Raw genomic sequence first — 25,134 nt, forward strand, 5'->3', positions numbered from 1 at the left:
GTAGTTAAAACAACTGTTTATTGATATACAAACCAGGTAGCATTGAAAACCAAAGTGGGACAGGAAATATATCTGCAGAAATGCTGCATGATGAAGATGCAGGCTTCCCGGTTGGACAGGAAAGGAAGCTGCTCCCCCGCCTTTGTGTGCTTTGGACCAGGAGTCCTTGGGAACTTCCACTGGAAGAGGAGCAGGGCATCTCCCAACGTCCTGGTTTTCCAGTCCAGACAGATATACACTCTCTGCAGAGGTGCAGGCGCAGCAACAGCAGTCGATGCCAGCGACACCCAGAGAGGGTCAGAAGGCTCCAGAGCATCCCAAGAATCCTGCCATGGTGGCCTGCTGCAGCCAAGCAGCAGAGTTTTTGATACAGGATGGAGCTGAGGCATGACTCTGCTCCCTCCGTTAGGTAACATTCATGAGGCGTAAGGCACTCCAGAGTGAAGGGGAGGGTTCGCTCAGCTTCCAGATCTCCAGTGCCTGTTCCACAGAAGAGATGCTGGCAAGTGCTCTTAATTTAATAATGATGCTTAAAAAGACAAAAACCACCTCTGCTAGTTTTGGAGTTGATTCCATGAAGGAATGATCACAGAGGGCTGGCAATCAAGGTCAAAATGAACAAATGTGTTTAAAGTGCATCTGAGAATGAAAAGGGAGTGAGTATTGAAGGAGTGATTCTAGGAGCAGGGAGGGAAGAACCAGGAGTGAGTGAGAGAGATAAGGAATCCCTCAAAACATTATTTTGGAAAAGGCAGAAGACCCAAACTCTGCAGGATTGTGGAGGCTGCTCTGGGTAGGGCCTTGCAGGTATCACAAGGATGGCCTTCATGCTCAAGGACTTCTGCTCTGCCTTCCTGCCTTGTCTGCCTGCTATGAATTCCCCCCGCAAAACTTTTGTCTTTGGTGCAAAGGTAGCTGCAGGTAAGGAGGCCCCTGTACCATTTACTTGCATCTGGCCAGAAATTTAGCAACAAAACCAACCCTGCTGTTTACGAGAGTTGACAGTGATGTGGGAGGGACTTTAAAACTTATGCATGTTTGGGAAACAGCGTGGGGAGGGGAGCCTTGAGAAGCTCCTAGAAGCTGAAATGGGATGGTCATACAAACAGCAAGTAGCAAGTCCTTTAAGCTCACTGTAAAAGCTCCCCGTCCATTTATGAAAAATAAATGGGAAGCAACACAATTAGAAGGGGGAGAGCAAAGGGACCATCTGGTCTTTGGTCGAGCTGGCTTCAGCTGCATCTCACACACTTCCTGGGGCAGATGCTGAGGAAGCCTCGCCATCTGTGCTGCTGTTTTGGGGGGTCCTGCCTGAGAGTCTTGGTAATACAGTCTCTCAGTCTCCTCTCCCAGCAGCTGAGGCCGGCTGTGAGAAATGTTCAGTTCTGCCTCTCCTTGTGTGAGGAGCCATTTCTGACGGGCCCAAGGCCTCAGGATCAGTGCTACAAGGAACTCTGTTCAAGAGACATCTACACAGAAGACCCTATCTAGACCTTTTTTTTTTTTTTGCTGACTGGCAACCTTGGAGTATGGGAGCAGGGACCTCAGGCATTTGCCCTCGGAAAGGGCAGCAGCACTGAAAAACATTGCATGGGTAATGGTCAGCAACATTATGATACGTCAAGCAACTCAGACAGGGGGAGAGAAGAGTTGCCTGGCGTGTAGAAAAAAAGGAGGAAGGGAAAGACACAAAACAGCCTCAGGGAGCCAGTCGAAAGGATTTTTCAAAGGGAGCCGTGGCAGCATGAAATCCCACCGATCTGTATTGCTGGGAGAATTTGCAAGGCACAGATGCTCTGCCTCTTTCCTCAAGATCAGTTTCCTTTTTCTTGTTTGCAGTGACAGCTAACTGGACTGCTGCAAGTGGCCAGAGGTCACACTCTTTGGCATGGCATGCCTGCCTTTCAGGGCAAATCCCCCTGGCTTAAAGAAACCCCAGCCTCAAATCATTTCCATGACAGTGAGAAGGCTGAGACTCTTCCCTCCACCCAACACAAACACTCCCTAAAGCCTGAGATGGGACAGCCCTCCTTGTGAAAGATGGCATGCAAGATTCTGTTCTCAGCAGCTGCAGAGGAGGCGAGTGCTGGGAAGGAGGAGAGCCATTCTGGGGCCAAGCAAAGGTGACCAACCACTTACCCACAGGACTTGGATGGGGGGGGGGGTGCCAACACAAAGCCAAGACACAACCCGTGGCTCAGCCATTGTTAAGATGGTCCAGCTTACACCCACAGCCCTCAGCCCCAACCTCTAAGCAACTACAGGCCTGTTGACTAAAGGTTGGTCAGTCCCTAAGTGGCACAGGTGAGGGTTTTGAACACCATATATTGCACAACCAACCAATCCAAGACTGAACACAAAAAAGAACAAAGCAGAAGGGAAGGAGGATTCTGCAAACCCAAAAGCAAGCACCCTCAGCCACACAATCCATAGACACTGAGGAGTCCATTCCAGGGACGCCAAATTTTCTGTAGGATGCTGACCCAGGCAACTCCATTCCAGGGACGCCAAATTTTCTGTAGGATGCTGACCCTATGTGGTGCAGCTCATAGATTGCTCACACCCACTCCTAACGTGGAGAAAAACTCGCTGTTACCTTACAATGCCTGCTGGCCTCTCCAACAGGCAGCACAAGGAAGAAAACTGCAAAGGACAAGGGCTGGCCACTGGGTGTTGGTGCACAGGTGCCTGATGGGCCCTGGGGAGATGTGGCACGTTGCAAGAGAGGAGAGATCCCAAGGGCCCGAGGCTGCTTCCAAGCGCAAGAAGTCCCACCAGGCCACAGCCAATGTTCTCAGGGCACAGGAGTCCTTGCTGATTGGACAAGCGGAGGCTGGAACTCAGGACGCAACAGAGCCCTTTTGGCCTGGAGCTCAGGGGCTTCAGCCAATGTTGGAAAACAACCAGGATGTGCAGAAAAGAAGAGATATGTATGGAAGGAGAGGAAAAGGGGGGGAAGTGTTATGATATACAAAATGTAACAGACCAGAGGGGCTATACAAAGTCCCAACGAGCAGCAGTGTTAAAAAGTCTGAAAGATGCAGCACTGAGTTATTTCCCCTGGAAGCCACTGAACTCCATTTCATCCTTGCGCCGGCGGGTGGTGAAGAGGGAGCTGAAGGGATAAAGCTTGGCCTTGGCCTGGAAGCGCTGCCCTGCGATATCAATCTCGTATTCGCCCTGGTTGACGAAGTCGGGTGTCACCGGCTGCTCCTCACCGGTCTCTGGGTCCACGTTCAGGACGAAACCCAGGCAGACGTGCCGCTCCAGTGTGTAGCTATAGGCACTGCTGGTGGTCTTGCCGGCGTACTGGCCATTCCGGTAGATGGGCTCCCCCCACCAGGGCCACAGGTCCAAGTCTGTGTCGTGGTCTTCAAGGATGAACATGATGAAGCGCTTGTAGACCCCTTCCTGCTTCTGCTGCATCAGCGCCTCCCGCCCTATGAAGTCAGTGCCCTGCAGAGAGAGAGCAGGGGGGAAGCATCAGTCAGGGCTGGACAAAGGGACAACTCCTGCTTTATATTCTATGGGGAACTTATCTACAAGGAACCAAGAGATTCCTGCATTGCACGGGCTTGGACTAGATGACCCTCGGGGTACCTTCCACCTCCTACATTGCTGTTGCAGCTTAACGGAAGAGAAGCTGAAGCCCACAAATTAGTGACTTGCCCTGTGCCACCCAGGAAACTGATGGCTAGGATGGGGTTTGAATCCACTTCCCCCAGCCCCAAGGCAAACATGATGCCCACACTGCAGGGAGGTTGTGTTGCGCTCGTTTCAAGGCAGCCTGCCTTTTCTGTGCCACACACAAACACGCACACCCCACGGCCCAGTTCTCTTTCACACCTTCTCCAGTTTAACCCGGAACTCGCGCCCACATTCCAGCGGCGTGGTGAAAGCATCCAGATCTTGGCCCCAGAAGGCAAAGAACTTCTCAATGCGCAAGCTGCGGAGGGCGTAGTAGCCAGAATTCCGGATCCCGTACTTCTGCCCCACGCTCATCACCTCGTTGTACACGTGCAGAGCATACTGCAAGGGGAGGGTTTGGAAAAACAGTACAGAGGCATTTGAATGCAACATTTGGCATCTGCAACTCTAGAGAGTGAAAAATGGCAGCAGCCCTTGGACAGCTGCAGAAAGCTGCGGATGACAATGTCCTACCAACCAAGCCCAGCAAACAGCATTGAATAGCCTGGTGTGCACATAACGCTTGACAGTGGTTTATTAAACTATGGCTTATCAAACCATGATTTGTTTGCTCATCCAAACTTTGCCCAGCAGCTTCCACCTTTTGCTGTCACAAAAACCACGATCTGAAGCTATGTTGCCTTACAAAAAGCGGCTTGTTTTAACTATGTCCTAGGAGAAAGAGATTGCTCAGTGCTCTAGGTCAGGCATAGGCAAACTCTGGCCCTCCAGATGTTTTTGAACTACAATTCCCATCATTCCTAGCAAACAAGACCAGTGGTCAGAGATGGTGGGAATTGTAGTCTCAAAACATCTGGAGGGCCAGAGTTTGCCTATGCCTGCTCTAGGTAGTTGTTTAGTGTAAGAATCTGATTGCATTTTCCCTGTGGCCAGTTCCAAAGGCCAAGTTATGCCCCTTTTGGGGATTTTTTAAAAAACATTTATTCCTTACAAAATAAGTAGTAGCAATGCCTCCCCCAACCTGGTGCCTTCCAGATGCTTTGATTTAGGACTTCAGCAGACCCAGCCAGCTCACGGTTGCCTTGGCTTGATATTGCAAGGCAGAGTTCACAGATTATTAGCTATTAGCCACTCTCTGTAAATTTGTCTATCAATGGATAAAAACAATTTGACAAACTGAATGGAGCCTTTCTAATTAAGAGGCAGAGTACCTCTGACACTGTTTGATGCTGAAGGCAAACAACATGTCCTGCCTATAAGCTGAGTATATTTAGGTAGCTTGGTTTAGATGGACCTTTTGCCCGTTCTAGCAAAGTGCAATTCATATGGGCCTATTCTGACTGGATGCTTTCCTGCTCACAATGTGGTCTGAAAGTGAGGAAAGTTAGGTCCCAACAGGTAGATCTTTTTGAGACACACAGTGGGACAAACGGGTGAGCTTGAGAAGACAGCATGGATATTATTATCTTGTACTTCTAAGCCAAGTCTTTTACTCTAGATCTTTATATACCATCCTGTGGAAAAAGGGGGAAGAGGTTCTCCTCAGTCCTGAAAATCAAAGTTTTGGTCTTAAGACAACAAAGCACCTCTCACCTCAATGGGGATGTAGAGCATGAATCCCGGTTCTCCGGTGTGCGTCATGCTCATGACACGGATGCCGTTGGCGTAGCCCACGCTCATCTCCTGTAGGAAACAGGAAGCAAAGGAAGAAAATGGAAGCTGGCAAAAGCACATGGGCAACCCAGGACAAGAAGAGGGAGAGCAACCGTTCGCTCTCTCCACTGAAAGGAAGGAGACCATCAAGAAGCTTAAGCACCAGAGAAGCAAGCAGAGATGACACGGTAGAATAAACATTATACAATCTTTTTTTAAAAAAAAAAACATTTCTGCAATGAGCACAAGCAGCTGGGAGCTTGCAAGAAAAGACTCCCCAAGCGCCTGGCTTCTGGTTCCTGGGTGTCTTTTATTTATTTATTTTGTTGCATTTATAACCCAACCTTTTTATGCAAGGAGCTGAAGGTAGCTTACATGGTTCTCGCCCCCCCCCTTTAATAATCACTGCCCACCGTCAGATTGATCATTTGATGAGCAGAAAGGAGGTGATGACTGCCCCCTACAGCTGATTAGCATGGATCAGTCCAGGAGTGGGGGTTGTGTGTGTGCATGTAACCCCTCAAATGGCAAATGTGACCCTCATGCTAAAAAAAAAAAACGGTTAGCCACCCCTGCATTTGGAGATTCATTTTTGAGGGTGGAGTCCAGAGGTCAGGCCCATTTCCACGATAACATTCTCCATTCACAAGGATTGGACACAAGATTCTCTGTCTGGGGACAGAAGTATATGCTGGAGAGAGGAGAGGAACACTTTTTTAAAAAAAAAGTTAACCCATAAAAAACCTTGAAAAAATAAATTCCCAAGCTTTACACGCTGGACAGAACGACTCAGGGCATTCCAAACCACTCCCTGTTTCTGCAGTGTACAAAAGCGTCTCTTACAATTTGTTTGTGGGCAGCCAGTTTGTGATCAGCACCACCACCAGGGTGTAATTAGGAGGATATATCCTCACTGGCTCCTTGACATTGAGAGCATCAGAGGTCCCACTGTAGGTTTTCCAGCTAGCCTTACAGAATGAACATTCCTTCTGGTGCTGGAAGGAGGGTCATGTTTTGAAGCATGAAACGAGCCACTGTACTGAGTAAGCATGGCAGATAAAAGAAAAGAGAGCTACATATCAGCGAAGGCCTAGTTCAAATCTCACCTTGGCTATAAAAACTTAGTTGGCCTTAGGCCAGCTGCTCTCTCTCAGCCTCAACTGCCCTCTCCCTGCCTTATTTGCAACAATAAAGAGTTTCCTATAGGCCTGTTGTATTACCAAGAATGTAAAGCACTTTGAATGATGTAGGACAAAGGTAGCTAGAAGGGTGTCCTCCAGATGTTATTGCAGCAGCACAGAGAATAATTAAGGCACCCTTCATAAATGCATCCACCCCTGTCCTCAAGCCACAGATATTCTCTGATCTGAGAACTGCTACAGAACAGGCAAGAAACACCCTGCAATGTAATCATTGCAATATTCAGCAAGACGAAGACATGGCAGGACACTTTGCCTGGTAAACGCACAACCTGTGCCCTGCAAATTGGCCAAGATTTGAACTCTGTATGAGGCCTGCCACAAAGACACCAGTCTACAAAGTGTCCTATCTTTAAGGAGCCTTCTTCCAACTTTGAGTGAAGCCCTGCCCCCATGTTTGCACCACAGATTGTATGCTGAATTCAATGACATAGTCTCAGCTTGCACAAGGCACTGTCTAGAACTGCTTGGACTCACCACCACCCCATGCAAACTAAGAGTATGCCCAGCAGCAATCTTAATATTGTATTTTAATGTTGTAACCTGACCTGGGACCTTAGGGAGAAGGGCAGGCAATGAACAACAACAACAATCTTGGCAACACATCACAAATCCATAAAAAGCTGGAAGAAAGCCAGGCTTCTCCAGGACAGTTTGAAAACCAGAGCATCACATAAAGCCACTTTGAGACACAACATTAACACGACCTCCAGCCATTCTGCCTTATGCGTGGTCTTAGGTGACAAACCTGAAGGCAGAGGCAGAGAGATACACAAAACAGGACCTCTGAGTTTACAAATAATGCTCCACAACATTATGGCTTATTAAACCACAGCTTAGCGTTATGTGTGAATGCTGCCCAGCAGCTAGAGTCATTGTTTGTTGTTGGCTTATGAACCTTGGTTTGTTTTAACTACAGCTTGGTATTAACATGCTAATCCAGCACCTTTCCTCTACCGTGGTTTGACTGGCCGCTCTGACCCAAACTACAAAGGCACAATGCAAGAGAAGTCTGGAAAAAAACCAAGCTTTAACAAGCCATGGTTTGTTGGACTGTGGGACAACTCCTGGCTAACTCATGTTAAACAAACCACACCTTAGTACCGTGTGTGAACCAGGCCATTGTGTGAACCGGTTACCTTTGTATGAGGAGTAAGCAGATTTCTAAAACAAGCTGAAAAACACATGACATACCTTGCAAAAGAGGGATGGAAAGTGCTCTGGGGTCATCGGAGCATAGGACAGCTCTGATAGGACGTCTACAGCGCGTGGGCCAATCAGATTCAATGCTGGGTAGAGAAAAGCACAAGGGTTTCTACCTCTGAGCAATCTGCAGAATGAAAGGGAAGGTCCCACCCAAGTCAACTCCACCCCTCAGATTTCCTTGGCACAGCTCAGTTGACAGAGGAGGCAGATGGTTTGGAAATAACAGTAGGCATGAAATCAAGTTCTGCTGCAGAAAGAGAAGCCAACCATGCAGGGAGGGATGCACAGATGGACCGTGAAACCCCAAAGGAGTGCTTCAGAAACAGTGGCCCTCCAGCTCCCATTAACCCCCACCATCCAAGTCCAATGGTCAGGGATGATGGGAGCTGGGCTCCAACAACTTCTAGAGAGGCACAAGTTTCCCACCCCTGCCCGACATTGTGTATGGGAAAAAATGCATCTGTGGATCCAAGGAACAACCAAGGATTTACACATTTGACTCATTTAAAGCAGGGAGGCTCATTAACACTAGCACTAAAGTGCCCCCATCTGGTGATCACAAACCTACCTTTGCTACCAGAGGAATTGCACGCTAATCTTGACATGGCACTGCTACTGAAGATGGAAACCCCATACCAAGTTCAACCACAGCCACCCTCCCCTCTCTTCAGGCACCCTTGCCATGACATAACTGTGGTGTGCAACTCTTCGTACCCTGGCAGCCAATGATAGGGGGATGAGGGGAAACAAGGGGCTGCCTTTTTTGATGGTGGCACCATGTGAGAGCATAGTTCCACCCTCAGTAGTGAAAGTAAGGGGTAAATCATCTTCTAAAAGGTAGAGAATTCTAAGAGAAGATGTGAAATGGGAGCCTATATTTCAAAATGAACTTCGCATATAAGCCCAGGGAGCATTTCCCACACTACATAGCACCAAGCTTGGATCTGTCACTGATCAGATGCCAATAGGGAGCCACAACCAAACCCGCATCTCCTGTGAGAATACCTGGATAATACATTTGCAAAAACCTATTTGCCACATTCATATTTTTACAGCAACTTTCCCCAACAAGCTGCCATCCCTTTGTTTTGGACAGCATGGGGCTCCAGAGCAACTGAAAACATGACTTCTTGCTGAAGGAGCATCTGCAGCCGCTCCAGCTGTGTCAGCATCTGGCAGGCACAATATTCCCTCCTGCCTTACCTGTGTACTTCCAAGTTACGTCTTCCAAGAACAGGTTGCTGTCAACAGGCATGTGCTTCTTCAACCAGGACCAGCAATGGACTTGCTGGTCTGTGGGGGAAATCATGAAGAAGCTGGAATGCAAAGTACAATGGAGAAGTTTAAGCACAAGGCAGGGGGCAGGCACTGGGGAGGTATCGTGGCATGGTGGACCCGTCCACACTCACAGAGGGCTTGAAGCAAAGCCTGTTGGGATTTGCAACTCTCCTGGGGTGGATAATCACTGAGTCCAGGCTCTCAGGTTCTTGCATTCAACCTGGGAGGCGTTCCATCCTCCAACATGGCCCTGAAAGGTGCCCCTTGAAGCATACAAAGCTGTATCTGAGCTGCAGAGGCACTGGAGCACAAAGTATTCCCATAACTAATGTGAAACAACACTTCACATCCTGTAATCCAAATGGTTTTCCTGCAACTTTGAGGGCCCTGTCTTGCACTCTCTTGGCTTGAAGAATGAGACCACCGGCCTCCCAGGCAGTGAAATTTGGCATCAGAAGCTTTCCTGAATGCAGGCCAAATATTTACCAAACTCAAAGGCAAGCCTGTAGCACTTTGCTCAATTCGGCCCTTCGTTTGAGAAGCAAATTGAAGACTCGAACCAAGTACACCACCTTGAGCTTCTTGAAGGTGGGATATAGATACATTAAAAATAATAATCTGTGGAAGATAGACTCTAGAGTAGGGACGGGCAGCCTTTGGGCTTCCACCGGTTACTGGACTACAATTTCAATTATCCCTGACCAATGGGCCAGGCTGGTTGGGGGCCAATGGGACTTCCACAAAAATAGATATTGCAAATAAACAAAAGATCTAGGTGGTGAACGTAACACTTCAAGAAGGGGGGGAAGGATATAAAGTAGCAATTTCTTGTGTGTCATAAAACTGATTCGCTGTATATTCAGGACAGAATAAAGGAAGCCCTCCTTCACAAAACATAATTTATCCCCCCTCCAAATCAAATCTGGGAAGATCTGCTCTTCTCATATCCTCTTCTTCTAGGCACAGCACTAACAGAGGCATTGCGTAATGTGGAAGGTGAGTCTTCAAAGCAGGACGGCAGAAGGAAGAGCAGGCAAAAGGATGAGTCCGAATAAGCCTACCTGCGCTTGTTTAGGCGGACGATGCTGCAGTCGTTCTCGTATCCTCCGTTGTGATTGAGCATCCCTGTGTGCACTATGTGCCCCACTGGCACATCCAGGTCATTGGAGAAGAGATACTGCAAGATGTCCAGGGCCTGGTCCCCTGTGGACTGCAGCATGGGGAGGTGGGAGAGGAGAAAGAAATCAGAGACAGCAGCAGAAGCAGGATTTGTCCATCCCTTTTTGAAATGGCTCTCAGCTCCTGACACAAGTAAGCACCTTGATGCCCGCATTCCTCAGTGTATGCATTTCTAACTGTATTTACCCTAAATTACACATTTTCTTAGCCACTTTGCTACTTTAGTTAATGCCTTGCCGCAAAACTCACCTTCCTAAAAACACACAAAAAGGTAAGTTTCCAGGCCTTAATAGCTATGAACATTACACGGGCAACCCTTTGCTTGCTTACAGCCTGAGCCCTCTCCAAACCAAGGTGCATTTCTCTCCGTAAGATTCATTCCAGCTGCCTGGAGAGATACAGCTTGAATCATAAAGGCTTAGAAGATCAGAAGCATTGAGGAAATGCTCAGTGCCAAAGTTCACAAAATGTCCATCTTGCAAGTTTTGGCTGATACATGGAGGAAGACCTTTCTCCATGGCAGCACCCACCCTCTGGAATGGTCCTATCAGGGGTCTCTCTTAGTGCCTCTCCACAATACTTTTATTTATTCCTGTAAGCCTTTTAATGCAGGGTGGGTTAACTGTGGTCCTCCAGATGTGGCTAGACTTCAACTCCCATCTGCATTGCCAGTGGTCAGAAAGATGATGAGTTGTAGCCCAAAAATATCTGGAGGGCCACAGCTGCCCCATTCTTGCCATAAAGGCTTTGGTCTGCCCAAGAGTGTTTAATTGCTGTTGCCATTTTCATCTGTATGGTTCTGCCAAAAGTCGCTTTTTATAAAATAACGTCAGCTCTGTATCAACTGAACAAACTTTGCGGGTTTCTAGACACCCAAGCAAGCTACAGAAGCAGATGCCAGGCCCACAGTGCTGGTCCACATCCCTCTCACAACCACACTTACACTTATTTCAAACTTGGTGAACGAGGACATGTCAATGACGCAGACGGCTTCCTTGCAGCACTTGACCTCTGCCCCCACAATGTCAAACCAGTCTGGCTTGTAGAAGGTCTTGCTCTGATCCAGGGCCAGCAAGTCTGAAGATAAGGAAGCACAAGACTTTGGTCAAAACAACTATATGCTGGCATCCCATGCTCCAAGGGCTGTGTACAGAAGGACAGTGCTCTCACCTTTTCCAGGTGGCACAAAGTACTTGGCCCTCTCAAAGCCGTGCTTCTCCATCCACCTGGCTCCTTGTGCGTCCAGCCGGTCATAGAGGGGTGACGTGCGCAGCTGCCTGCCGGTCTGGAAATCCCAGCGGGGAACTTTCAGGTCATAAATCAGGGCTGGAGGGGCCACAGAATCACAGAATCAAAGCGCTGGAAGGGACACAAATCCATCACCTTCCTAGTCCAGACAGGACACCCTACACAGCCCTGATTTAACGTGGGGCGCGAGCGAGTCCAGCCGCAGGCTACTTACGCATCACTTCCATGACGCGGTGGCGGAGGAAGGTGCGGCTGCTCTGCAGAGCCCCAAAGCGCTTCAGGTCCAAGGGCCACACGTTGTCAGAGGGGTAGCCGTTCACCATCCATTCAGCCATGTACCTGGCCAAGGAGGGAGACAAGCAGGCCCAGAAGGTTAAATAGTGCAGGAGAGCAGACAGTTAACAGACTGTGCTTGTGGCAGGGTGGTAGGGGGCGGTAATTACACCCATAGATAACATTGTAGGAGATAGAGCTACAGTGGGGACACATTATTGCCTGCAATCCCTCCTTGCTCAATAAAGAGCAAAACACAAAATCCCTTTGCCCAAACCAGAAAGGTCACAGCAACTCTGGATGTTGCAAGGAACATCCATTAGCCCAAGGATTGGGAACCTCAAGCCTGGGAGCCAAATACAGGCCTCAAAATCTCCCTATCTGGCCCCCAAGTCTCCTCCCTGACCATATCCCATTACCAGCTACAGACCATATCCCATTACCTGCTTTGCACCTCCTTGAATCTTTTTGCCTGGTTTGAGATGTGCCTTGAACTCTGATAATGCCTTGCAGTTGCCCAGATGGAGGACAGAGAGGGATGTGCCAGCATGCACAGAAACTAGCAGCAGACAAGGAGCAGCTGAGCAGCCCCTTCTGCTGGAAACTGCAGGGCCCTGGCATAGCTTTGCCTTAGAGAAGCAGCACACAGACTTTAAATGCACCTACAGGAAGCTGGTGCATATAGAGTTCTACAAGCGGTGCCCTCATCCCTGGCCCTCTGCCTCTCCCATGCAGAGAGGGGTGAGCCACTTACTTGCCTGCTCCTCCACCAAAAGACGTGCCAGCCGAGTTCATCCCTGCCAGAACAAAGTAGCCCTGCACATTGGGTGACTCTCCCATGATGCAACGCATGTCTGGAGTGAAGGATTCTGGGCAATTCACCAGCTGCACGATCTCCAGTGCCTCCAGATCTGGCATCCTCCGCAGAAGGGCACTCAGAAGTGGCTCTACTCCCCAAGATGAGACAGAACAAATAATCACTATTTGGAGGGATGGGCAGCATACCCAAACCCTCATTGCCCCCACCCCATCACCGTCAAGTTCCAAGTTTACAAACACAGCAGCCCACAGATGTTGACTCTGTTGCTTGTAGCGCTTGTTGAGAGCCCAGAATAAAGCTTTTTGCTCACAGCACCAATCAACCATGTGCCCAGAGTGGGCCAGCCAAGGCAGGGAAAGGGAAGAGAACTTTATAAACTAGCTGTAAAAGCAAAGAGGAAGTGCAGGTGTCACCCACCAAGCCAGGCACTCAGTCACTTGCACAATGCTTTGCTCAAGCCTACATGTCTCATATCAGGAAAGGTGCATCTGGAGGACTTGGGAACACCCCCCTTTCCTGGTCCACCCAACGTACCAAAGTGATCCCAGTCCTCTTGCAGGTTGTGTATCTCCAGCTGGTTCCGGCCCTCCGTGAAGATCGGCTTGGGGTTCTTCTCAAAGCCGCCTGAAAGGATGCCCCCCTGCCAGCTGCGAATGTAGATCCTCCCATCAGGGTCCACAATAGCTATGGGGAGGGGGGGATGGCAGGAAGGGAAAGAAGTGATTGTTTGGATGCGGGCAGAAGGCTCCCTGCAAGCTCAATCAGGGAAGAAGGCTAGAGCCTGCTTTGGGGAGACACAGTCGACCTTACACTGATTCTTGGGCTTTTACACATGTGACCAAAAGTCTTTCCCCTGGGTAGCAGCTAGAGCAAGGCGCAGTCAAAAACTAATGCTTTAGCTGATTGTGGCATCCCAACCAGCCCTGAAAATTTCCTCCCCTTTCTTCTGCAGCTGCTGAGCTGTTTGCTATCCTCGGCTTACAGTAGGGGTGGGGAACCTCAGGCCAAGGGCCCAAATGCAGCCTTCTAGCCCCCTGTATCTGGCCCTGGTGTGTCCTCCTCTCATGATGTTGCCTGGCTAGAATGCACCCTTTAACTACCACGGCACCTCTGACTTGGCTGGATGGTGTGTGCCTGACCACAGCCACTCTTGCCACACCCACCACTCTGTATGCAGCTCCCAGAAGGAAAGTGGCTCTCAGGCTGAAAATGTTCCCCACCCCTGATTTACAAAAACTGCTTAAGAGCCACTGGGCAAGCAAAGGCAGCCCCACATGCCACAGCTGCCCAGAGAGAACTACAAAGCACAACTTTTTCACCCAATGCCTCCTTGTTCATTTCCTCCCCAATTCCTTAAAAGCAGCCAGACACCCATGGGTCTTCCTGACCCAATACAGCCCACTGGCTGGCTGACGTGGGCTGTCCTCTGTCTCAGCCAAAGGCCTTTCCCAGACCCCCTCCCTGTCCTGCATCCAGGATTTGTGCACTGCAACTGAGCAATCACCATGACTGCCTTGCGGGGAAGGCAAAGGGGTCCATGAGAGGGTCAGAGGGAGGGTCCTTACTTGGTGTGCTGCTCTCCAGCGGCGTCTTCAGGGGCCGGGTCAGGAGGTAGAAGTGCTCACAGGCGTGCAGAGGGATGCTGACTGGTTCCTCGTTGGAAAGGCCCAGCTCGTAAGCCCACTGAAACCAAGGCAGGGGAGTTAGAGCTCAAGCGGAAGGCAGGTTGCACCACCATGTAGTTTAATGGGATCACATGCCAGGTAACGCTGCAGGGAAGGGGGTAGGGAAGCGAGACAGAAAAGGTGCTGGATGAGAGGGGGCAAGGAGATCCTGTGCAAACATCTAGAGCAGTGTTTTTCAACCTTTTTTGGGCAAAGGCACACTTGTTTCATGAAAAAAAATCACGAGGCACACCACCATTAGAAAATGTTAAAAAAATTAACTCTGTGCCTATATTGACTATATATAAAGTAATTCTCTTGAATAGGAATCAAATAAACACAAAGAAAGTATTTTATAATTACTTTATTATGAAATAGTAAGTAAACAGAAATGTGAAAAATTATAAAATACTTTATTTTTAAATCTTTCGAATTTTTCCATTTTTCCCACGGCACACCAGGCAACATCTCGCGGCACACTAGTGTGCCACGGAACAGTGGTTGAAAAACACTGATCTAGAGGGCACCCGCTTGGCAAAGGCTGGCACTAGTGCCTTATAGCTTCTTGCCCTTCTCTACAACTAGAGGCAAAAGAAATTGTTGTTGTTGTTTAGTCATTTAGTCGTGTCCAACTCTTCATGACCCCATGGACCAGAGCACGCCAGGCACTCCTGTCTTCCACGCAAAATAAATTATTCACCATTAACTAAACTAGCTGATTCTGCAGCTCACAATTCCAATGGAAAGCACTGACTACATATAGCCCAGACTAAAGTACCCAACTTGGGAGTGCAGGATCCTTCCCTCCCACCAATCCCACAGCCATGCAGTCAGCATAGGAAGCCAGGTTTGCCCTGACTCAGTTCACACCAGACATGTGTGGAAGGAAAAACCCAACAAGAACCATTTTCTAGGTTGAACACAAAGCCCTGCAAGCCCTGGGGGGGGGGGGGGTTGTGCTAGCACAAAAGGCTTGCCTTTTTGAGAGAACAACTTTTTGCTAATTTGGAAAGTATTCCTCAGAACCTCTTGAAAAAGAAGCATCAGGAGAAATCTGAGTTCATTCACAGCAGTTGTTGAGTCAAAGCACACACACATACACTGGCAACGGCAGCCACACAAAGCAATTGGCACCTGACCTGCCCAGCACAGTTAACAAAATACTGGCACTCGATCATCCCTCTGTCAGTCTCCACTCCAGCCACACAACCTTTTTGGCACAAGACGTGGATAACGCTCGTCCGCTCATGGATCTGGGCACCTGGGTGGAGAAAGCGGAAAAGAGAGCCAGAAATTAGAATCGTAGAACTGTAGAGTTGGAAGAGACTTAAAGGGTCACCCAGTCCAACCCCCTCCAATTGCTCCCCGCTCCAAAGAAAAGCTGCTTGCAGAGTAGGTCCATTGGACCTGTTACCTCTCTTGCCCCCTGCCTGGCCCTGGCCAAAGTGGAATCTCTACAGGAAGCACAAATCAAGAGTCTCAATTAGGCCAGCATGCTCACAGATGAGCTGAGAAATTAAGCAGCAGACTGCTGTACCCCAGAAGCAATCAGCGTAACATAGATGGCACTAAAGCAGGGGGTGGGCAGAAGGCAGAGCAGGGTGCCGACACTTGACCACTGGTCAATTTCTGGGAGGATTCTTGTAAAGAACACTGGATTTGGTTGTCGTTGCTCTGAGTCAAAAAAAGCCAACTTCATATGTCCTTAGAGGAGGAGGGTTTTTAAACTTGACCATAGCTCAAGCACTTGCTTTGTTTGCACATTCAATCTCTGGCATGTTCAAAAGGATCCCAGTTGGCTGGGGAGCTGCCATGGGTCAGAGCAGACATGGGACAGGCAACCTGATGCAATGCAGAGGTGCTCGGAGTACAGCTCCCACCAGTCCCAGACAGCATGGCCAACTACTTCAAGGGGAAGGCCAATGGAAGTTTCTGGCCTTTTGGACTTGTGGTACAAAGGACTGGGAGATGGGGGTTGCTAGGTACTAACCAGCAACTTTGGGGCAACTTTTGGATGTGAAATTATTGGTTATTTTTACTTGACCTACTGGTGAGATCTATGTTCACTTAAATGTTGAAATATGTTAAATGAACTGGTAAATGATGGGAGGGTTGTGCTACATTTGTAGTGGTAATATACTTTTCATAAGGTATCATTATTGTACTACTGTACTTAGATCTTTTTTAACAATGTGAACCACAAGCATTTGTGGAAAACTCACTGTATAAATTGTAGTCCAACATTTTAAGAGGGCACAAGGTTGTGCCTTCCTATGGCAAGAAATGATCCTATGAGGCACAGAGCAATGGCCCAAACTGACATAAGGCAGCTTCATGGGTATGTTTCAAGGTTAACAGAGAGTGGGTTAATCATGCCTCCAATGTGGAAGAGCTCTGAAGGATACAACTTTGCTTTGCACATTTAACATGTTCCAGTGGACCATGAGGATTCTAGCGGGACGGAAGAGTAGACCATGCAAGAGCATTCACACAAGCTGAAAGTAAGTGTGGCACAGTGGGTGGGAAAGAGGACTCTGCCACACTCTCGCTGTGTGGCTAGTGGCAAGTCACTCTTTCTTGCAAGGAGTTCCTATGTGTTTACACAGCAGCCCTGTTGAATTCAGTGAGACTTGGACACCAGGCAAGGGTTGTGTAGGATGGCAGCCGTAAAGCTGAGATATGTGCTACAAAGAGCAGAGTGATATGACCCAAAGGAGCAGTCCCATGCTGAGCTCTCCCCTCGGCCTCTGCGCTGTGTAGCTCAACTTGAGCTGATGTCGTTATGAAGGCCTGTTTTCCAGGAACACAAGAAGCTGCCTTATACAGAGTCAGCCCTTTGATACACCTAGCAGCTCGTTCTTGTCTACACTGGCAGGCAGTGGCTTTCCAGGATTTCTCAGTCCTCCTAAAGATGTCAGGGATTGAACCTGGACCTTCTGCATGCAAAACATGGGCTCTGCTTCTGAACTGCAGCCCCTCCTTTTGAGATGTGAGAGGGAGGACCTTGATGTGAAGCTGTCAGTTTCTGCAGCAGCCTGAGTTCTTAGTTACATGTAGTTCGGCCCTCAGTCTCAGTTCTCCCTTCAGAAAAATGGGAGCAGAGACCTACTTCAACCAGCACTTTCCCCCAAACCTGCTGCCCTCCAGTGGTTTTGGACTACAACTCATATCCGCTATAGCCAGCATGACTGTGCTCCAAAACATGGTCGGAGAAGGCTTCCATACAGGATGCCTATGAGGGAATACACATTAAAGCACCCGTCACCAACCAATGGCCCTCCAGATATTTTGGACTACAACTCCCATCAGCTGTAGTCCAAAATATCTGGAGGACACCAGGTTGGGGAAGGCTGCACTAAAGGCTGTAATCTACTTTGCAAATTAGAAATGTAAGCAGCAGACAATTCAGCAATGTCTCTCCCAATGAGGTTCGTACTCAAGTGGTATTGCCGACAAAAAGACATGGCCGGGCCGTACCATTCAAAGAGGCAGCGCTGGCCAAGGCGAGGCTCACATCAGCTGATGAAACGACAGCATCCTCTGGGAGGTACATGGCCCCCACCAAGTCGTGGATGTTGAGAAGCGGGTGGAGCTGCGTCACTCTCTTGGGCGGGATGAGCTCACATGGGATCCCCATGACCCTGTTGGAGAACACACACAGCAAAGGCCAGTCACTATTATTTATTTTTTTGAATTTACATCCCACTCTTCCTCCCCCAAGGAGCCCAGGGTGGCAAAGAAAGCAAATATTTTAAATACAATTACCATTAAAAACACTGAAAATCAGTTACAGTTAAAAAAAAATTCTAAAAGCAGTTAAAAACATTCCTTCATCCAATGATCTGAGGAGCCTGAACAGCGTTCTTCAGCCACCAGAGGCCTTGGGAAACAGGAATATTTTCAAATTCCTCCTTAAAGTTAATAATGACAGAGGAGGAGCACCTTTGCTAGGGAAGGCATTCCACAACTGGGGAACCACCACTGAAAAGGCCCTGTCACACAGACCAGCACCAACTGGCCAGGCCCTGATTACAAGTTACTCCAGAAAGGCTGGCACATGCCTGGTGCTCCTCCTCATTGTTGCTCTTACACTTACTTGAGCCGTGAGGCTATGCGCTTCAGGGAGATCAGCCGGTCTTGCGTCTGAGCGAGAGAGATAGAGCCAGTCCTCACGTAACCTGGAACAAGTACAGGCACCCTCTGTCAGGGTACAGGAAAGCCCCAGAAAGGGTTCGTTTCAGATGGGTGCAAATGGTGGCTAATATCTGCAACCCTTCTGGGGAATGCCAGGATGGCAAATTGCTTAGTGTTTGACTCCCCCACCCCCTGCTCAGCCACAAAGCTCAGTGAAGTGACCCCTCCTTACCCGTTTTTACCCCAGTCTCTTGCTCAAGTTGCTGATACAGCTTGTTGGAGTAGTCGGCCATCTTCAGCTCGATGGACAGGTGCCGCGCTGTGCTTACAATGCCGGCACAAAATCTCGTGGAACCAGCAGCTAGCCTGAAAGAGGGAAACCCAGGAGGGTCTGTGGGGACTCTGGAAGCTTGTTTGGCCCAAGTGGAGAGGTCATGAGTCAGTGGCGGAGGGCTCCCTAAGAAAGTATGGAGCTGCCATACCCAGAGTCAGGCCAATTGGCCCACCAGCTAAGTGTGGTTGGCACTCCAGGTTTCCAGATGGAGCTTTTCCCAACTCTATCTGGAGACTGAACTTAGGACATTTAGATGCAAATGACCCAGGGAGTCATTTCCTATGGAATCAGGCAGGGAAGAGGAGGAGCAGGCAAGGCTTTCCACCAATTAAAGAGTGGGGCCTTTTGCACCTTATACAATTGCCTGTACTTCCTAAGACTCTGTGGGTACACCCAGAAGGCAGTTTCTTGAGGCCACAGTCAGGAAACTTGTAGCACTTAGTGGGGATTATGGGCAGCATCCTGGAGAAAGGAAAAATATTTCCCCCCAGGAGACCTCCCCACATTGCCACCAGCAAGTGTTACAAAGGTGGCATGGCCTGTACACTAGGATCACAGACCACCAAAGCCAGTAGAAGCTACTTCCTGTCTGGAAACAGATAGATTACATAACCATACCAGCGACTGTGAGCCTGATATTTCTACTCCTCTTCTTTTGGGGACCTGGACTGGATGAAATCAATGCCAGGGGCTAGAAGAAAGACAGCTGATAGGCTCTTTTTCTTTGGGCTGGTTTCTATTGGAAAACCTGTCACAATTATTCACTTTTAGGAAGGCACTAACCTTTATAAGCTCGGCATTTAGATGGATCCTCAAGCCCCATCCTCTTTATTTGGTTACTATTTTTACATCCCACCCTTCCTCCCAAAGGAGCCCAGTGTGGCAAATGCATCAGTGATAAAATAATACAATACAATAAAAAAATGTATTTAAGACATTTAAAAAACAATTAGAAGTATCGAAAAGCAATCACATACTCTCACAGCACACCGTTTCAAGATTGCCAGGAACACCTCATCTTTACTTAGATGGTCAGTCATAAAACAGGAGCTTCTTTTTAAATTCCATATGAAGTGCTAAGTTTGTATGAAGTGAAATAAAGTGTCATTAAGTAGATCGCAATCTCCTTTTCCTTGCTTTCCTCCATGCTCTTCCCAGCACACAACAAAATCGAAGTGCGCTCCTCCGAAGAAGTGAGGCACAGTCAGCAAATGTGTGTTGGTTTTACAAAGGATGGAGTTTGTGAAACCCAATTTGGGTGCTGAGCACGCAAAGCCCAAGTGTGCCACTAAGACACGGCAGGGGATATTTTTAGCTGTGTGTTGACAAGAGGCACGCTTTGCCTTCCATTCCAGATTTCACAAGGAGAGCCCAAGTGCAAGGAGGCAATTTCTGCCACCAGAGCCAAAGGAAGGGCAAACATTTGCTCTTGCATGCCACTGACAGGGCAATGCCAACACACAGGGTCAGGACAGCATTCCTTGGCAAAGGAAACGTAAAGGAACTGGCTGGTTTCTGGCAGGGCTTCTTTGAGTCTTAAAGACTCAGACAACATACACAATGCTGTCCTCTAATGCCAAACCAGCATCTGATGCTACTGAGGATACTTTAAAGACATGGGACATTCATAGAAGAAAGGGTTATTGAAGGCGACTAGTCATGATGGCTATGCTCTGCCTCTATGGTCGGGGACAGTAATGCTCCTGAATACCAGTTGCTGGAAACCACCAGAGAGGAGAGTACTGCTATGCTCCAGCTCTGCTTGCAGGCATCTCACTGGCATCTGGATTGCCACTGTGAAAACAGGGTGCTGGACTAGATGGGTCATTGGCCTGATCCAGCAGGTTCTTTTTATGTTCTTATGACAAGCATTTCATTCCGATCACCCTTGTGTACCCTGTTGTCACACAGGTGAGATCACACCAATGTACTAAAAGTTAATTAATCTGGAATAACAACCATGCCAGGAATCCATACACCAAATCAACAGAGATCAGAGCTTCAAAGGCAATCTTAAGTATGCACTGAAATAATGGGGGGAATTCACTCCTTTAGAACATTTTTACTACCCTGATTACAAGTGTAAGAATACAGAGCTTAATAACCATGAGTCTACATCCTATGATTTTTAATAAGCATGCAGAAATTCTACAGAAACTTTGACTCTGTGCTGGTAGCAATGAAGCCTGTTATACCAGTATTAGCAGGTGCAATTGTATTTAATTTTATAAGCATTCCAACTGCTCAGGAACAAAACCCCCAAACTGTCAGCATTCCGGTAGCCTCCCCCCCATGATCCCAACACATGGGTAGGTTTATGTGAGAACTGGTGCTGTCTCAGGTACACAGGTCCCAAGCCACGACAGGCTTTTAAAGAAAGCACCAAGCCACCAGCTGAAAACATTCCCAACTTTTGGTCCCAATTAGTAGTCCAGCAGCTGTATTTTCAACCAGCCAGACAGTCTTTAAAGATACCCCCATCGCAGGGAGAAGCACAAGTAAAGGAAACGAAACAAGGTATGAGATGTTGAGTCAAACAGAAGCAAGGAAAACAAAAAAGGTAGGTTTTAACCCTCCAGATGTTGCTGGGACTGCAGCTCCCATCACCGTAACTATTGGCCATGCTTCCTAGGACTGATGCAAGTTGGAGTCCAACAACAACTGGAGGAACACAAATTCCTCATCCCCATGAAAGACAGAGACAAAGCAACTTGAAACGAATTCCAAAGATAAGATGCTGCATAAGAAAGCTATCAGATGTAGGGAAGATATTACTGAACAAGGACTGCTGCCTATGGAAAACCAGCATGTCAGAGAAGGATTCTAGCTGAGTCCAGTCATCTCCCCACCATGCTGGGTTTCTACATGCAAGGGAAGGTTCTGTTCCTGTTCCTGTTTTGTTTTTTAAGTGAGGAGAACATCTGAATATTGGTCCTAACCTGAAGCATTACAGTTCCAGAAAATACAAATGCCTTTTCGGAAGATGTAGATAAATTCTCAGCTTGAATCTTACAGTTAGCTAACAGGTGTGTGGACACTTTACCTTTGCTACAAGACCTTCCCAGTTCCACCACACAGCATTACTTGCTGCATCAAACACCTATTTTCTTTTGCAAAGGGGAAAAAAAAACTATTTACCTGCCCTGTTCCAGTAAGACGATGTCCTTCCACCCGAGTTTGGAGAGGTGATATGCCACGGATGTGCCCATGATTCCACCCCCACAGATAACCACCTGTGCATGTGATGGCAGAGGGGTCAGGTGAGGTTCTGCTCCAGTTGTGCTACTGTGCCGGGAACTGGTCATGCTTCTCCATCCTGGGCTAGCTCTTTGCCACCGGACATCAGACAAGAGCCGGAGGAACATCTTGATGAGGGTCCTTTAGCCCTTTCCGAGCCCCACAGATAAATCCCAAGAGTTGCAATTTCTGGAAAACATAACATTATTATGCAAAATCAACCTGCAAAACTGTATCATGGCTTAAAATGAAATCAGCCAGCATTACAATCTCCTTGACTCATACAGAGGTAACTGACATAGAGCAAAAGTTCCCCCAGCCAGGTTCTGTAAACCCAGACAAACAATAGCCACCCATAGCCTTAGGCAGAGGTGATTTCAGGTCCTGCAGCAAAAGATGATCATTGCAAAGGACACACTGTCACAAATTGAACATCACTGAAAAATGTGTGAGAGAAAGCCAACAATGCATGGATTTTTTATTTTATTTTGCGTAACAACACGTGCAGAATTATAGCAATTCCCTAATTAATTAATAAATAAAGACCAGGCAGGAAGTCCAACTCTGTTCAAATGCTGAATTGCTTGACATAAAATACTGAATTTGTATTTAGCATCATCAGAGTGCAAACAAAAGGTATTTTTTTGGCTGGGTGGGGAACTGTGTTGCCATGGTCCATTAATTAAATTGGTTATAGCACATACAGAACAAATGCTTTTTAATACTGAACATACCAAACCACTGTTACCTAGTACTTGAATAGTAGAGCATAACAAGGAAATGATAAAAAATAAAATTATGTTTTTAATTTTTACATTCTTGCTTTTGTTCAGTTAAAATTTAAGCAGGCTATCGGGAAATCATACACTGAGATTTGAAAGGCAAAAATGCTGTTTTAAAAAAGGCAATGGGGAAGAACTAGTTACAGAAAAGCTGTATCTGCCAAAGTCAAGAACACAAAGACAGGAGACTGCAGCCTGTTAAATGCAGCCCCACAAGCAACATCAAAAAACCCAGTACTATCTTTCTCAACCCAAACCTTTCCACCCCATGTGAGATATTATACACTTCACATACCACACCAAAGGCACAGGCAAAGGAGAACCATTGTGCTCCAACACAACATTTCATGTCAAGTTATGCCACTGAGAAAAGAATATTCCAGGGCTTGGGTGAAATAAATAAACATACCCCACTTTTCAGCACTGATATGACCACATCTGGAGCATGAAGCAGATTGCTGACCACCTGGAAAAGATACAGAGCAACCGGAAATAATATAAGACTATCAACAAGCTAGAACATTGGGGAGGGGCATGGAACAAAAATGTTCAGAGCCCTATGAAGAAGGCTGCAAGAGTTGTGTATTTTTTTTAGCACTGAGACTACTAAGGGGCAATATGATAGCAATCTTCAAATGTTTGAACAGCTGCTACAGAGGTGAAGGAGCAAATTTATTCTAATTTGTTCTAGAGGGAAAGATCTGACTCACAAGTTCAAATTGCAGGAATGGCAATTTCCCCTAAACATAAGGAAGAATTTCCTGGCTGTACAAGCTGTCCAACAATGGAACAGATTGTCTCGGAAAGTGGTGGCCTTTTTCAAGAGAGATTTTTTAACAGAGGCTGGGAGGCTACCAAACAGGGAAGCTGAAATAACAGGTTCCCTGCAACAGCAGGAGTTTGGATCCTTCCATCTCCAGGATTCTTTAACTAGAGGGCAAACGCTCCAGGCCAGCTATTGACACATACACTCACGTTCCACCTTTCCTCAAAAGAGCCCAAGGCGGCAATGTGTGGCTCTCCTCCTCTTTTGTCCTCACAACAAACCCTGCGAGGTAGGTGAGGCTGGGAGTTTGTGAGTGCTCCAAGGTCACCCAGGGAGCTTCGTGGCAGGAGGCATTCGAACCAGGGTCTTCTTCATCAGTCTCAGCCCAACACTCTCCTCACCCTGAAGTATCTAACAATCAAAACAACAACAACTTAACATTCGAAGAGGAATTTATCAGTCATTCAAGAACTCCAGAGTTATGCCCAGCAACAACCACCTTGCAAGGTAGGCCTAGATTTCTGTAGGTGGGGAGAGGGCAAGACTGCTCTGCCCCAGCAGCAAAGGGCACACCTGGCGCAACCCACCAGCCCACCCTGGGGCCACATTTGCATGCAACGGCCCCGCCTCCACAGCCTTCGTTTGCATGGGCCGGCCCCGCCCACGCAAGGCTTATTTGCATGCCCCGCCCAACATGGCTCAGGGGAAAGGGAGGCAGGCGAGGCCTGGGCCGACTCAAGGGCCGCCTCACCTACGCCGGCTTCCCCTCCGGAGCGCGACCTTCTCCCTTCCCTTCCTTGATTTCCCGCCTGCGCTTTACGGCCGGACCGCGCGACAGCAGCGCACCCGGTGCCGTACATCAGCCGCGCGGCGGCCAATCAGAATCGGGGGGTGGGGTTACGGAGTCCGCGCAAGCGCACTCCGCTAAATTTGAGTGATAGTCCGAGACAGAGAGGCGGGGATGGGAAAGAAAGTGAGGCTTCTGCGACGCGCAGGCGCAGTATGCAGTTCCTCGGTTGTGGCGGCGTTAATGCTGCTCCGCTTATCCTGGACACAGTTTTTTGGATAGTGGGAGTTTTGTGCGCGCTGCTCGCCAAGGACCTGCCAGTGCTACGGGGGGGGGGGCGCATATTTTCGAGGCAGCTTCCCGCTACTTTATTAAAAAAAATACTTTGCTTTAAGCTTGCATTAATTTTTGCATACCTGCAAGTGCAATAAATAAATATATGTTAAAAACTTTTTGGGAAGCAACGAGGGACCGATCGAGTCGCTGTTGGCGGGATCGTTCGTAAGGCTTCTGCCGGAGTGGTGGAACCGTTGCACATGGTGAACCCCGCTGACCTATGAAGCTGCTCCGTGGTGGGTCTCTCACCCCAGCCTACCTCGCAGGGTTGTTACGGAGAAGAAAACGGGGATGAGTGCCTGCACCGTGCACCCTAGCAACTTGCAGGAATGGAAATATGTTGATGTAATAAATGAACGAAAGCTCGACTTCGGTTGTCACTGACTGTTCACATTTTTTAAAAAAAGTAAGTAATGTGATTGTTCTCCGGTCTAATGTTGCCATCCGTTTTTGTAAACTCGTAGGCTCCAAAAATGGCGTAAAGTTGCGGGCAATCTGTAAAGCACAGCAGGGTCGCCATCCTCAGCTGGATAAGAGGCTCCTGGTTCCTCCAGAGCAGAAAAAGGGCCCCTCCCTCGCCCCTAAAGTTG

At 48.1% G+C, this 25,134-nt stretch overlaps 1 protein-coding gene and 1 long non-coding RNA gene across 8 annotated transcripts in view; one reads left to right on the forward strand and one right to left on the reverse strand.

The window, feature by feature from the left end:
- Nucleotides 1-24,297, reverse strand: PDPR (pyruvate dehydrogenase phosphatase regulatory subunit). Of its 6 annotated transcripts, none has more exons than XM_028739332.2 (20): nt 24,173-24,297; nt 23,631-23,832; nt 23,065-23,121; nt 21,775-22,062; nt 18,535-18,668; nt 18,265-18,346; nt 17,646-17,809; nt 15,308-15,429; nt 14,070-14,187; nt 13,039-13,188; nt 12,439-12,631; nt 11,626-11,750; nt 11,334-11,489; nt 11,107-11,240; nt 10,046-10,194; nt 8,910-9,022; nt 7,695-7,789; nt 5,242-5,331; nt 3,847-4,029; nt 1-3,456 (listed from the first exon to the last, which is right to left on the reverse strand). In XM_028739332.2, exons 4-20 carry the CDS (start codon nt 21,999-22,001, stop codon nt 3,052-3,054), a joined length of 2,640 nt encoding a protein of 879 aa, XP_028595165.2. In that variant the 5' UTR covers nt 22,002-22,062; nt 23,065-23,121; nt 23,631-23,832; nt 24,173-24,297; the 3' UTR covers nt 1-3,051. The 6 variants fall into 6 exon arrangements, with proteins under 6 accessions (XP_028595165.2, XP_028595164.2, XP_028595166.2 ...); XM_028739331.2 differs by having other exon boundaries at nt 23,625-23,832; XM_028739333.2 differs by lacking the exon at nt 24,173-24,297 and adding an exon at nt 23,921-24,106 and having other exon boundaries at nt 23,625-23,832.
- Nucleotides 23,914-25,134, forward strand: part of LOC114601810 (uncharacterized) — a 4,980-nt gene continuing 3,759 nt past the window's right edge. Inside the window, exons 1-2 of one of the 2 annotated variants that reach the window (XR_013393670.1) lie at nt 23,914-23,928; nt 24,670-24,950. This is a non-coding gene — a long non-coding RNA (uncharacterized LOC114601810). Of the gene's footprint in view, nt 23,929-24,669; nt 24,951-25,134 lie in introns of those variants that run through there. The other variant, XR_013393669.1, reaches the window with a different exon arrangement.

Source organism: Podarcis muralis, chromosome 7, assembly GCF_964188315.1.
Source record: "Podarcis muralis chromosome 7, rPodMur119.hap1.1, whole genome shotgun sequence".
Lineage (NCBI taxonomy): Eukaryota > Metazoa > Chordata > Lepidosauria > Squamata > Lacertidae > Podarcis > Podarcis muralis.